The following is a 13,404-nucleotide window of genomic DNA, read 5'->3' as shown; positions in this document are numbered from 1 at the left end:
CCCCAAGTAAGATGAACTCAGAGACCCACACCAAGACACATTGCAATCAGCAAGAGAGAAGCGAATCATCAGATACAAGGGTCCTCAATAAGACATGTAGATTTCTCATCGGAAACTTGGAGGCTAGGAGACAGTGGACTGACGCAGGAGTTCCCTCTTATCTGTGGTTTTGCTTCCCACAGTTTCAGTAACCTGTGGTCAATGATGGTCTGAAAATATCAAATGGAAAATTCCAGAAATACACCTACGTTTTAAACTGCATGCCAATCTGAGCAGTGTGATGAACTCTCACTACATCTTGCCCAGGACATGAATCATCTCTTTGTCCAGGATATCCACACTGTATATGCTACCCGCCTGTTAGTCACTTAGTAGCTGTCTCAGCTATAAGATCAACTGTTGCAGTACCGCAGTGCCTGTGTTCAAGTAACCCTTATTTTATTTAATAATGGCCCCAAAGCACAATAGTAGTGATGCTCGCAATTAAGATATGCAAAAGAGGAGCTGTAAAATGCTTCCTTTAAGGGAAAAAGTGAAAGTTCTCAACTTTATAAGGAAAGAAAAAAAATCCTGCGCTAAGGTTGCTAACATCTACAGTAAGTTTTATTACAATATGTTGTTATAATTGTTCTATTTTATTATTAGTTATTGTTGTTAATCTCTTACTGTGCCCAATTTGTAAATTAAACTTTATCATAGGTATGTGTGTATAGAAAAACGACAGTATCTGTAGGGTTTGGTTCTCTCCATGGTTTCAGGCATCTACTGGGGGTCTTGGAACATATCTCGTGCAGATAAGGGGGAACTACTGTAATATTCAGAGTGCTAAAGGAAAACTGCCAACCAAGAATCCTGTATGTGGCAAAACTGTCCTTCAAAAGTGAGGGAGAGATCAGGGGCTGGCCCCGTGGCCGAGTGGTTAAGTTCGCACGCTCCGCTGCAGGCGGCCCAGTGTTTTGTTGGTTCGAATCCTGGGCGCGGACATGGCACTGCTCATCAAACCACGCTGAGGCAGCGTCCCACATACCACAACTAGAAGAATCCACAACAAAGAATATACAACTATGTACCGGGGGTGTTGGGGAGAAAAAGGAAATAATAAAATCTTACAAAAAAAAAAAAAAAAAAAAAAGTGAGGGAGAGATCCAGACATTTCTAGATAAATAAAAGCTGAAGGAGTTCGTGACCACTAATTTTCCCTGCAAGAAATGTTCAAGGGAGTCCTGCTGCACGGTGAAATGAAAGGATGCTAGACAGTAACTCAAAGCTGTATGGAAAAGTAAATATCTCAATAAAGGTAAGTACATGTGCAATTATAAAAGCTAATATTATTGTAACAATGGCTTGTAACTGTACTTTTCATTTTCTACATGATTTAAGAGACTAATACACTTAAAGAAAAGAGTTATTACTGTAAAAGCTAGTATTACTGTAACATTGGTTTGTAACTCCAAATCTTGTCTTCTACATAATTTAGGAGACTAATGCATTTAAAAGAATCATTAGGGGCCGGCCCCATGGCCAAGTGGTTAAGTTCGAGCGCTCCACTTCAGTGGCCCAGGGTTTCGCTGGTTCAGATCCTGGGCGCAGACATGGTACCGCTCATCAGGCCATGCTGAGGCAGTGTCCCACACAGCACAACCAGAGGCACTCACAACTATATCATACGACTATGTACTGGGGGGCTTCAGGGAGAAGAGGAGGGATCAAAAAAAGAGGAAGATTGGCAACAGTTGTTAGCTCAGGTGCCAATCTTTAAGAAAAAAAAAAGAATCATTACTTTATGTTTGGGGGCACACACTGTATAAAAATATAATTTTATGACATCAACAACTGAAAAGGGTGGGGACAGAGCTATAAAGGAGCAGAGTTTTTCTATGTTACTGAAGTTAAGCTGCTATAAATTCAAATTAGAATTTTATAGCTGTATGATATTGTGTAATCCCCATAGCAACCACAAAGAAAATAGCCATAGAATTTACACAACAGGAAATTAAGAAAGAATTAAACATTTTACTACAAAAAAAATCAACTAAACACTAAAGAAAGAATGCAGGAAATGAGAGACAAAAAAGCTCTAAGGCATATAGAAAACAAACAGTACAATGACAGAAGTAAGGCCCTCCTTATCAGTAATTACTTTAAGTGTAAATGGACTAATGTCACCAATCAAATGACAGAGATTGGCAGAATGGATAAAAATCACATGATCCAACAATATTCTGTCTACAAAAGACTCACTTGAGATCCAAAGACACAGGATAAAAGTGAAAAGATGGAGAAAGATATTATTTACAAATAATAACCAAAAGAGAGCAGAAGTAACTATACTAATATCAGACAAAATAGACTTTAACCAAAAAGTTACAAGAGTCAAAAAACAAGGACATTATATATTAATAAAAGTTCAATACAGCAAGAAATATAAAAATTATAAACATTTATGCACCTAATGACAGACCATCAAATATATGAAACAAAAACTGACAGAACTGAAAGGAGAAATAGTTCTACAATAAGACTTGGAGACGTCAATAACCCACTCACAATAATGGATACAACAATCAGACAGAAGATGAGTAAGGAAACAGAGGACTTGAACAACACAATAAACCAACTAGATCTAAACAGACATATACAGCACAATCCACCCAACAACAACAGAATATACACAGGGGACGTTTTCCAGGATAGACCACGTTAGGCCACAAATTAAGTCTCAATAGTTTTAAAAAGAGAGAGAGAGAGCATACCAAGTATCTTCTCTGACCACAGTAGAATGAAGTTAGAAATTAATAACAAAGAAAACTGAAAATTCACAATATTGTAGAAATTAACACACTTTTAAACAACCAATGAATCAAAGAAGAAATCAGAGTGGAAATTAGAAACTACTTAGAGACAAATGAAAACAAAAACAACATACCAAAACTTACAGGATGCAGCAAAATTGGTGCTAAGGGGGAAATTTATAGCTTTAAATGCTCACATTAAAAAGCAAGAAATGGGGTCGGCCCTGTGGCCCAGTGGTTGAGTCCACGTGCTCCGCTTCAGTGGCCCGGGGTTTCACTGGGTTCAGATCCTGGGCACAGACATGGCAGCGCTCGTCAGGCCATGTTGAGAGGCAGCGTCCCACATACCACAACTAGAAGGACCCACAACTAAAATATACAACTATGTACTGGGGGGATTGGGGGAGAAAAAGCAACAACGAAAAAAGAAGACTGGCAACAGTTGTTAGCTCAAGTGTCAATCTTTAAAAAGAAAAAAAGCAAGAAAGGTCTCAAGTGAACAACCTAACTTTCAACTTAAGGAACTGGAAAACAGCAGACTAAACCAAAGCTAGCAGAAGGAAGGAAATAATAAAGGTTACAGCAGAGATAAATGAAATTGAGAATAGAAAAACAATACAGAAGAATCAATGAAACCAAAAGTTGGATCTTTGAAAAGATCAACAGAATTGACAAACTTTTAGCTGGGTGGACTAAAAATAAAGAAAGAAGACTCAAATTACTAAAATCAGAAATGAAACAACATAATACCACAAGTTCTAGTCAGAGCCATTAGGAAATAAAAGGCATCCATGGGGCCAGCCCAGAGGCACACTGGTTAAATTCACACATTCTGCTTCAGCGGCCCGGGGTTCACCGGTTTGGATCCTGGGTGTGGACATGGCACTGCTTGTCAAGCCATGCTGTGGGAGGTGTCCCACATATAAAGTAGAGGAAGATGGGCACAGATGTTAGCTCAGGGACAATCTTCCTCAAAAAAAGAAAGAAAGAAAGAAAAGGCATCTAAATTGGAAAGGAAGAGGTAAAATTATCTGTTTGCAGATGATAGGATCTTCTATGTAGAAACTAAACAATCTGAAAAGGAAATTACAAAACCAATTCCACTTACAATAGCATCAAAAATAAAATACTCAGGAATAAACCAAGAAAGTGAAAGATATGTACAAGGAAAACTATAAAACACTGCTGAAAGAAATTTTAAAAATATAAATAAATGGAAACACATCCCATGTCCATAGATTAGAAGACTTACTATTGTTAAAAATGTCAGCAGTACCCAAAGCAGTCTACAGATTCAATGCAATCCCTATCAAAATCCCAATGGCGTTTTCTGCAGAAATAGGAAACACCCATCCTTAAATTCATATGGAATCTCAGGGCACCCTGGGCAGCCAAGACAATCTTGACAAAGAAAAACAAAACTGGAGGACTTACGCTGCCTGATGTCAAAACCTACTACACAACCACAGGAGTCAACAGTGTGGCATTGGCATGAAGACAGACAGAGAGATCAACAGAACAGAGAGCCCAGAAATAAACCCTCACATACACGGGCAAATAATTTTTGACAAGGGTACCAAGCCCATTCACTGAGAAAGGACAGTCTTTGCAACAAATGGTGCTGGGAATACTGGATAGCCACATGCAAAAGAATAAAGTTAGATCCCTACCATATACAAAATTAACTCAAAATAGATCAAGACCTAAATGTGAGACCTAAAATAAGAAAATGGGACAAAAGCTTCACAACACTGGATTTGGTAATGATTTCTTGGATATGACACCAAAGGCACAGGCAACAAAAAAAAATAGACAAATTGGACTTAATGAAAATTAAAACATTTTTTACATTAAGAGCCACTATCAGGGGCCAGCCCCATGGCATAGTGGGTAAATTCTGCACACTCTGCTTCAGCAGCCCAGATTCACAGGTTCAGCTCCAAGGTGTGGACCTATACCCTTGTCAGTCACACTGTGGCAGTGACCCAAATATAAAGCAGAGGAAGACTGGCACCCACGTTAGCTCAGGGCTAACCTTCCTCAGAAAAAAAGAAAAAGAGTCACTATCAACAGAATAAAAAGGCAATCCACAGAAGGGGAGAAAATATTTCCAAGTCACATATCTTGTAAGGGATTAATATCTAGAATATATAGAGAACTCCTGGAACTCAACAACAACAAAAACCTTATTCAAAAATGGGCAAAGGACTTGAAAAGACATTTCTCTAAAGAACAAATACGAATGTCCTATTGGAACTCATTAGGATAGCTACTATGAAAAAAAACAGAAAACAAGTGTCAGGTGAGGATGTGGAAAAATCAGAACCCTGTGCACTGTTCGCAGGAATGTAAAATGGTAACAGCCACTGTGGAAAACAACATGTAGGCTCCTCAAAAAATTAAAAATAACACTAAGATATCACCTTACACCTGTTAGAATGGCAAAAATATCCAAAACCAAGAGTGACAAATGTTGGAGAGGTTGTGGAGAAAAAGGAACCCTCATACACTGTTGGTGGGAATGCAAACTGGTACAGCCACTATGGAAAACAGTATGGAGATTCCTCAAAAAATTAAAAATAGAACTACCATATGATCCGGCTATTCCACTACTGGGTATCTATCTAGAGAGCTAGAAGTCAGCAATTCCAAAATTCCTATGCACCCCAATGTTTATTGCAGCATTATTTACAATGGCGAAGACGTGGAAGCAATCTAAGTGCCCATCAACAGATTACTGGATAAAGAAGATGTGGTATATATATATGTGATGGAATACTACTCAGCCGTAAAAAAGAACAAAATCGTCCCATTTACAACAACATGGATGGACCTTGAGGAAATTATGTTAAGTGAAATAAGCCAGATAGAGAAGGACAATCTCTGTGTGACTCCACTCATATGAGGAATTTAAACCCGTGGACAAAGAGAACAGATTAGTGGCTACCAGGGGAAAGGGGGGTGGGGGGTGGGCACAAAGGGTGAAGGGGTGCACCTACAACACGACTGACAGACAATAATGTACAACTGAAATTTCACAAGATTGTAACCTATCATTAATGCAATAAAAAATTTAAAAAAAAAAGAAAAAGAAAAAATCACCACATGACCATCAACAAAAGAATATATAACAAGGTATATTCATACAGCGGGATACCGTATAACAATAAAAAGGAATGAACTGCAGGACACAACACAGATGGCTCATACAGCACCGAATGAAAAAACAACACACAAAAGAACACACTGGATGACTCCATTTACCTAGTGTTCAAGAGCAGACAAACTAAACTACATTTATAAGGATGGCTAGAAGGGGGTACAATTCTAAATGGAAAGAGGTGAGTGGATCACGGAAGATGAGCGCTAATGGTTCCCAGTCGTGGGTACCTCAAAATCACCTGGGGGATGGGGAGGGAGCTTTAAAGTCTGCCCATGTCTGGGCCCCACACACAGGGGTTCTGATTTCACCACGATGCTGGCCTTGGGCATCCGTTTGTAAGGCTCTCCAGGTGTTTCTAATGTGAGGACAAAGTTGAGGACACTGCTCTAAGGTGAAGCGAGAGGGCTGGGGGAGAGGATGCGGGGCCTCTAGGTGCTGGCGATGGCTTCCCTTGGCCTGGGGGGAGTCTCACAGGTGTGAGCTTTATCATTTTCTACTATCCTGTACGTTTGTTTCATGCCTTATCTACACATGTCAGCTCTTCTCTTGCTCCACAGCATACGCGTAGGTGTTCCAGGGCCCGCAGCTCACAGCCCTTACTTGGAGTTGCCTCTCTACAAAGTATTCCACGCGGCAGGGCCGATCCCAGCTGCTTGTGTCCTTGTGGCCAAGCTGTCCGTATTTACCTAAAGTGAAACGAGCCGCGTGCCATCCTCTCTGTGGCCAGGAGGCCTTTCCCTCCAGGAAGGAGCACCAGCCCATTGCCCCAAGTGCTGGGTTTAAGCCCCCGCCCTGCTGGAGTCTGCTCTGCGAATGCAGGAGACCAACGCCATGGCGCCTCCAGGGCCAGGCAAGCCCGCAGGTCCCCAAGAGGCAACGGCCACCAGCCATGCCAGGCAAGATGCTCCTCCAGCTTCCTTGCTCCTAGGCCCAAAGGCTCAGAGCAAAGAGTTTTGTTTTATCTTTTTCTCTACCCAGTGCTAGACAAAAAGATGCTTCATAAACACGGGCCAAACATTCCTTAGGACAAATACTTCCTCAGAAAGGCAGAGGGGAAGCACTGGTCTCATCTCCTCTTTCCCTCCTGTCTGGTCTCTGACCTGAGTTTGCCTAGGTCTGCTCTACAGTTGGGAAGACACAGCTTCTCAGTCCTCGTCTTCCCAGGGGCCAGGCCAAGGCCCCGGCCGCCACTGGTCTGCATAGCTGCTGTCACCCGCTCTCTGCTCCCAGGCTTTCCTCCCACTGGTTTAAGCTTCACAAAAGCAAACCCCTTACTTACCCCAACCCCAGGTGTAGAGCTCTCCTGTTCCTGCAACCAGAAAGACAGTAGGGGCTGTCAGCACTCGTCCCTACCGAGGCACTTATCCAGCTTGGGCTGCCATGCCCCACGGCCAGCCCATTACAGAAAGGTGTCCCTTAACAACAGTTATGTCCTGAGAAAGTTGTCACTGTGCAAACATCACAGTGTGCACTTACACAAACCTAGATGGTACAGCCTGCTACACGCCTGGGCTCTGTGGTACTAATCTGATGGGACCACCATCATATACGTGGTCTGTCATTGGCTGAAACATGGCACATGACTGAGTAACCGCCAGATTCGCTTGGCATTGCACAACATATTCTCTCCCCAACAACTGTCTAATCACATTTAGGGTGGTAAAGGATCCAGATTGGAAAAGTTCACCCTCCTCTTTGCCAACTGATTGGCAGGCATCTCACAGCTACTGAACTGAGGAGTCTTAGAAGCTGGGCTGGGAAGGCGCTGCTGTGGGATGGAGACGCTGCAAACATCAGCCCCGTCCAGAAGGAAGGACCTCTGCGGCCTGACCAGCCAGGGAGCCACTATTAAAGCCAGTGGGGGTTAGGGCTCTATTCGCTGAGGCAGCTACTCAGTTCATGTCAAAGATGCTTAGAATAGTAGTTTTTTAGGTGACCGCACCCTTTTCTGCAGCCAGCAGCCAGAGAGCGGTTTGGAGTAACTTCTTGCTCCATCCTGAACCAGCCCCCCCAGCCCCACTCACTTGTCACCACTGCTGTGTGCCGAGATCCACAGCTGGCCTTCACAGCCTCTGAGCCCCGCGGGAGATCCAGTAAAGCTGGGAACGGCTGCACAGCTATGAAGGGGGTAGGGGCGCCATCCTCTCCGCCAGCTGTGCTCTTCACGTCAGGACCACCTTCATGCAGTCCAGCGGCTTCAGAGAAGCAGTAAGAGTGATGATGATAACAGTTAGTGAGCACTGGCCTAAACTTTATTCACACATTCACTCACTTAACACAACAGCTCCAAAGCTGATGCTCCCAACCCCCACATTCCCCGGAAGTGCTGGAGTTCACAAGTTTGTGGGGAGTGTTGACACTGGCATCAGCCTGGCCACGCTTTCTCCCATAAGGGGCTCAGAGTGCTGTGGTGTGTCCTGGGGGTCCCATGATGTCACATGTCCCTTCTGAGCACTGTAAGCTCTCAGGCCAGCATATGGCCAGGAGTCAGGAATGACAGAAACGTGTGAAAATCAAGAGTTAACCCTCACCTTCCCCGGCGACTGTCTTTCCATCCTCCGCCAGGCTCCTGGTGGGCAGGGCCAGCTGCCCTGACTCGTTCCAGCCCCAGATATAAACATCCCCAGTCTCTGAAAGAAAGTTAAGGGGGCCCATTAAACAGATGGGAGCCCACTCTGCCTCCATCCCAACTCCCCTCCACCCCACTAGCTCCCAGGGGACGGCTAGCCCCGCCCTGCCGAGCTGGCACTCCAGGCAGAGTGCCCCCCTCAGGCCCAGCAGCATCCTGGGCATCACGATTCACTTCCCCACAAGGGCCTTCCGGTCACCGTTTTCTTTAAAGGAACTCTCTTGCTGGACCTTCCACTCCATTTTCACCTTTTTTCCTTCGTTGGTAAATTGCCCCACCCCACCTCCCACCACACACACAGACACACGCTTTGGAAATGTATCCCTGGACGTTCCCAGTGGCCTCCCTTTCAAACCCACGGAGCCCACGCCCTTTATTCAGTCCGGTCCATCCTGTCCCCTTCCCCCTCCCCCCGTCCTGCTGAAGCCTCCGGAAGCTCGCACCTCTGTCGCCCCCCACAGCCTACAGTTTCTTGGTTAGAACAGCCCTAATGCTAAAAGTTCACTGACAGTAGTAGCTCATTTTTATCAAGTGGTTAATCTGTGCCAAGGTTTTAAGCACTTTCCAAACATAATCATTAGTAATAACAGCCCTACAGAGGGTTATATGACAATATCCCCATCTTATTCACAAGAAAACTTGAGGCACGGAGAGGTCAAGTGCTCCGCCTGAGGTCACAAGGAGCAGAGTGATGATCAGAACCTACGAAGCCTGGTTTGCAGCCGCCGTGCTCAACCACTACATCAAACTCAAGGCCTGCAGCCCCGCCGGGCACGCAGGGCAACACTTCCCGCTGGGCTCTGTTTCCAGCCCTCTCTCCTCTTCCCTCCAGCCCAGCAGCTCTCGGGCCTGGCTGCCAACCCAGGCCCATTACCTGAGAATGGGGGGGCAGGGGGCGGGGGGCGCAGGATCAGGTCATTTTTCGAGCCCCCTGGGGATGTCAGTGCAGCCAAAGCTGCAGGTGCAGATCCTTGCAGGTCTTCTGCTCCCAGCCCCACCCAGCAGCCCAGGGATCAGCCGTCCCTGGATCGCCTGCCAGGGTGGTAGCCTCGACACAGCTCAGAGTGAAGCTCCTCATTCGGGGCTCACCACAAGGGCTCACCCTCACCACCATCATCCTCTGTGGGCATCTGAGCGCCTGATGTGTGCCACACATCATGGCCACGTGGGCAAATGCAGCCTCTCTCCATTTTCCTTGGCGTGGCTGCCCCCTCACCCCTTCATGCTCCCTTGGGGAATATTTCAGAAAGACAGCCCTGGCTGGAGGCAGGTGGCCAGGAGGGGCGGTGAGACCAGTAACAAGATAGGAACACCTGCAGGTGGTGTGAGTGGGTGAGGGGTGCAGAGGGGCGGGATGTGAGCAGCTTAGGAGCCATGAATGACTGGGCTGATGACCTGGGAGGACCTGGGGAGAAGGCCTGGCCGGGTGGCCCAGAAAACTGGAAGAGGAGGAAGGAACGGGAAGGTCTGGAGCCTACAAGACCCTGAGCTGGTGTAGAGAAGCCCTAGGTCACTCACCACTCACACTCACAGAGTGCCAGCCCCCTGCGGCCACCTCAGCCATGGGCAGGCCCTGCAGCGCCTCCAACGGCCTCGGCTCCAGCTCTGCCTCCAGAGTCCCGTGGCCCAGCTGGCCATGCCTGAGCAAGGGAGACTCCAGTCAGCCACAGGCTCAGCAAGGGGTCTCCCTCCCCCACCCTCCCCAATCACACTCACCTGCCCTATATGCTCATCTTCCACTCCAGCCATGTTTACCTCCCACCCCCCGCCTGTCACCCGCAGAAAGCCCAGCTGGCCTGCACCTGCCCCCGCCCCCACTCACCTGCCCCCGCCCCAGGAGAACACCTGGCCCGCCTCGTCCAGCAGCAACGCGTGCTCAGCGCCCAGCTCCAGGCGGCGCGCCCGCAGCCCCGGGGCCAGAGGCCGGTAGAAGGGCGGCCGCGGGCTCACGTAGGCGCGGGCGCAGGGCAGCAGGGGCAGCGGCCCGGCCTGGGGCTTGCCGCCCGGTCCGTCATCCCCCTCGGCCTCTGCCTCCACGGTGTGGACCCAGAGGGGTTCGCCGCGCAGCGCCGACCCGGGCGCCCAGGCCTGCAGCTCCGCCCCAGGCTCGGGGCCCGGCCCCGCGCGCAACAGCACAAGCAGCGCCTCCGAGGCCCACGCGTCCCTGCAACCGCCCGCTGCGCCGCCCGCCGCGCCCGCCAGTTCCAGCCGGCCGCCACCTGCAGGGGCGGAGAGCGCACTGCAGAGGCCGGGGGTGGCGCGCAGGGGGCTGGGGGCCGCGCGCGCGGGGCACCGGGAGGGCGCTCACGGCTCACGAAGGCGGTGTAGCTCCAGCTGGCGCTCACGCGGTACACGTCTAGGCCCGCGCCCGGCGCACGCAGCGGCTCGGGGCTCAGCACCCGGCGCGCGCGCCCCGAGCCCAGCGCCTGCCCGAAGCCGCAGAAACCGAAGCCGAACCAGGCCCCCGGGAGCTCCTCGGCCATGTCCTGACAGCGCCCTCGGCTGCGCTGGACGGTGGGACTACAGCCCGAGGCGATTCTTGGAGACGAGCCCCTTGCGGGCCACTGCAGCTGCCTTATCTGTAAAATGGGAAAAATACCATCCTCAGAACCACGGAGGCACACGTAGCCATTCCACAAACGTTCGGGGCCGGACCCTTGGCTAAAGTCCTACCAGACTTAGGAAGATGTGGAGCTGCCTAGAGTGACAAGGCCCTTTCTTGTCCTCCCTTTTGACTCAAGCAAGCTCAGGATCCCACAAGTGTCAGGCGCGTTATCCCATGTAATCTTGGGAACCAGAACTGCCCCCATTTGACAGAGGAGACTCCCAGAGAAGGTAACTCTGGCGCAGTCACACAGCTTAGGGCTGAGAGGGGCAGAGGGCCAAACTCAAGGCCCACCGACTCCACATCCAATGCTCCTCCCACAAGTGGAAAGCAGAGCGTTGGGAGACTACCCTGTATGGGTCACGACCAGCGCCAGGGTTCACGCCTGCTTCTGCAGCTTTGTGTCCTTAGGCCAATTCACCGAAGCTGAGTTCAACTCAAGTTTCTTAAGTTTTACAAGGGTGGGAGGAGGGGAGGGTGAGGTTTGTACCTACCTGGTAGAATTGTTCGGAATAGACGCAAATAAAGGGTTCAAGGGCTTGCACACACCCTCATAAGCACACCGTAAGCACTAGCTTACTAAATCCACTACTTAGAGTTGATAAAAATGCCCAGTGCCACCTTCTGGTTTTCAGGGACCTGTTTAAACAGTTTCAACTTGACCTCATCTGGGCATTCATTCGTTCTAAAAGCATGCACTGATCCCTCACTCTGGGCCATTGAGGACAGCCGTCTGCCCCTAAGGAGCTCACGCACAAATGGGGAGGAAGACGCACAGTCCAGCGCTTACAACAGCAGCGCCACTTTCTCCCTACCGCACGTGCGGCTTGCTCAGGATTCCACAGGCATTTTCAAGCCTAGACCGAAGCTCCTTGACCCGGGCTTGGCTTCCTACCCCCTTCCGTGTGCAAATCCAACCCAAGGGGGCCTCTGCCCTTGATCTTGACCCTGTGCCCTCCACCCATTCAGGCAGCTCCTTCCGATGGGCAATCTGGACGGAGGAAAGGCGGGGGCGCGGAGCGGCCGCCCGGGTGTGGGTCGCCCGCCCAGTACCTGGCAGCCAGGCGCCCGGGAGGCCAGGTTTGAAGAGCCGCGCCCGGGGCGAGGCGCCCATTGGCTGCCGCAGCCTCCCCGGGGCCAATCGCGGGCGAGGGCGGTGACTTCGCCGCTGGGCGGGCGGCCGCAGGGCGGCGCTCACCTGGGGCTGCAGCGGCCGCGCGGTCCCCGCTCCGTCGAGCCGGTCCCCCAGCCGACGCTGGGCCGCTGCGGGCGTGAAGCGGAGAAGCGCCCCGTGGGCGTGGGCTAGGCAGAGGTCAGACCCGGCGGCCCCGCCCCCGCAGGCACCGCGGGGCAGCGAGGCTCGATTAGAAGCGCTCGGGGACGCTCATCAAGCGCCGCGCTAAAGGGCGCTGGGCCACCGCCCCGGGTCTGCGACGGCGGCAGCCCGCTACTGCACACGCGCGGGACGGCCGCCCGACAGGAAGCAGCCTCGGGAGCCGGCGCCTGGCGGGCTTTACCTTCCATTGGCTCGGGACCTGCCACTTACCTCCGTTGAGCCAGTGAGCTTCAAGCTGGGCGGAGCCCGCAGGGCGGAAGCAGCTCTCCGGAGGCCCAGCGCCGGCACGTGGGGACGCGGGCCCCGCTCCAGCCGGCTCGGCTGCCGGGACTTCCCGCACGTTTTTCCGTGAGGGAGCAGCATGCCCAGGGCGACACACCGACCCCAAATCCAGAGCACCGCCCTAGTGGGGGCCACTGAGAACTCTCAACACAAAGTCCTGAAGGGCCGGCATCTAGAGCCTGTACCCTAAACGCATCTTTTCTCCTGATTGGATAGTTTTTATTGATTAGCTTCCTAGTGAAACTGAGGATGAAGGAGTTAAAATTTCCCTGGACTAGGGTGAAACTGCACCTTGTACCCACAAGGTTAAGGTGGGAAACAAAATAACCAGTTTCTGAGCTTGCCTTGCAGAAGAGGAGCACCGCTGATAAGAGAATAGCTTGATGATGGGACCCACCCCCACCCGAGGCATCTCGCAGGAGCCTTGAGAAGCTACCGTGACTCATTGTAAACTTCAGCTACATGCTCCCTCTCCCCTGTCTAAAATCCCAAATAAAAACCCTTGCAAGTAGCTTTCGGCGAGTTCAGGATCACAGTGTTAGCTGCCTGTTCTTGCTCAGCGCTTTGCAATGCTTTGCAATAAACTCCTACTTCCTT

The 13,404-nt window shown here is 50.0% G+C and overlaps 1 protein-coding gene across 8 annotated transcripts in view; it reads right to left on the bottom strand.

The window, feature by feature from the left end:
- RCCD1 (RCC1 domain containing 1) overlaps positions 1–12,674 on the bottom strand; it is a 50,702-nt gene extending 38,028 nt beyond the window's left edge. For 7 of the 8 annotated variants that reach the window (XR_011424292.1, XM_023649747.2, XM_070230854.1 and 4 more), the window contains exons 1-7: positions 12,388–12,647; positions 10,893–11,163; positions 10,407–10,803; positions 10,103–10,224; positions 8,487–8,585; positions 7,980–8,150; positions 7,235–7,264 (exon numbers count right to left, since the gene is read on the bottom strand). Coding sequence is in view for 7 of the 8 variants with exons in the window: in XM_023649747.2 (XP_023505515.1) it covers positions 7,235–7,264; positions 7,980–8,150; positions 8,487–8,585; positions 10,103–10,224; positions 10,407–10,803; positions 10,893–11,067 (994 nt within the window). In the remaining variant the exon portion in view is untranslated. Of the gene's footprint in view, positions 1–5,909; positions 6,642–7,234; positions 7,265–7,979; positions 8,151–8,486; positions 8,586–10,102; positions 10,225–10,406; positions 10,804–10,892; positions 11,164–12,387 lie in introns of those variants that run through there. The other variant, XM_023649742.2, reaches the window with a different exon arrangement.
- Between the last annotated feature and the right edge of the window lie 730 nt (positions 12,675–13,404).

The sequence above is a fragment of the Equus caballus genome, chromosome 1 (genome assembly GCF_041296265.1).
Source record: "Equus caballus isolate H_3958 breed thoroughbred chromosome 1, TB-T2T, whole genome shotgun sequence".
Lineage (NCBI taxonomy): Eukaryota > Metazoa > Chordata > Mammalia > Perissodactyla > Equidae > Equus > Equus caballus.
The sequence above is the reverse complement of the archived record's forward strand: the minus strand, read 5'-3'. Positions and strand labels throughout refer to the sequence as shown.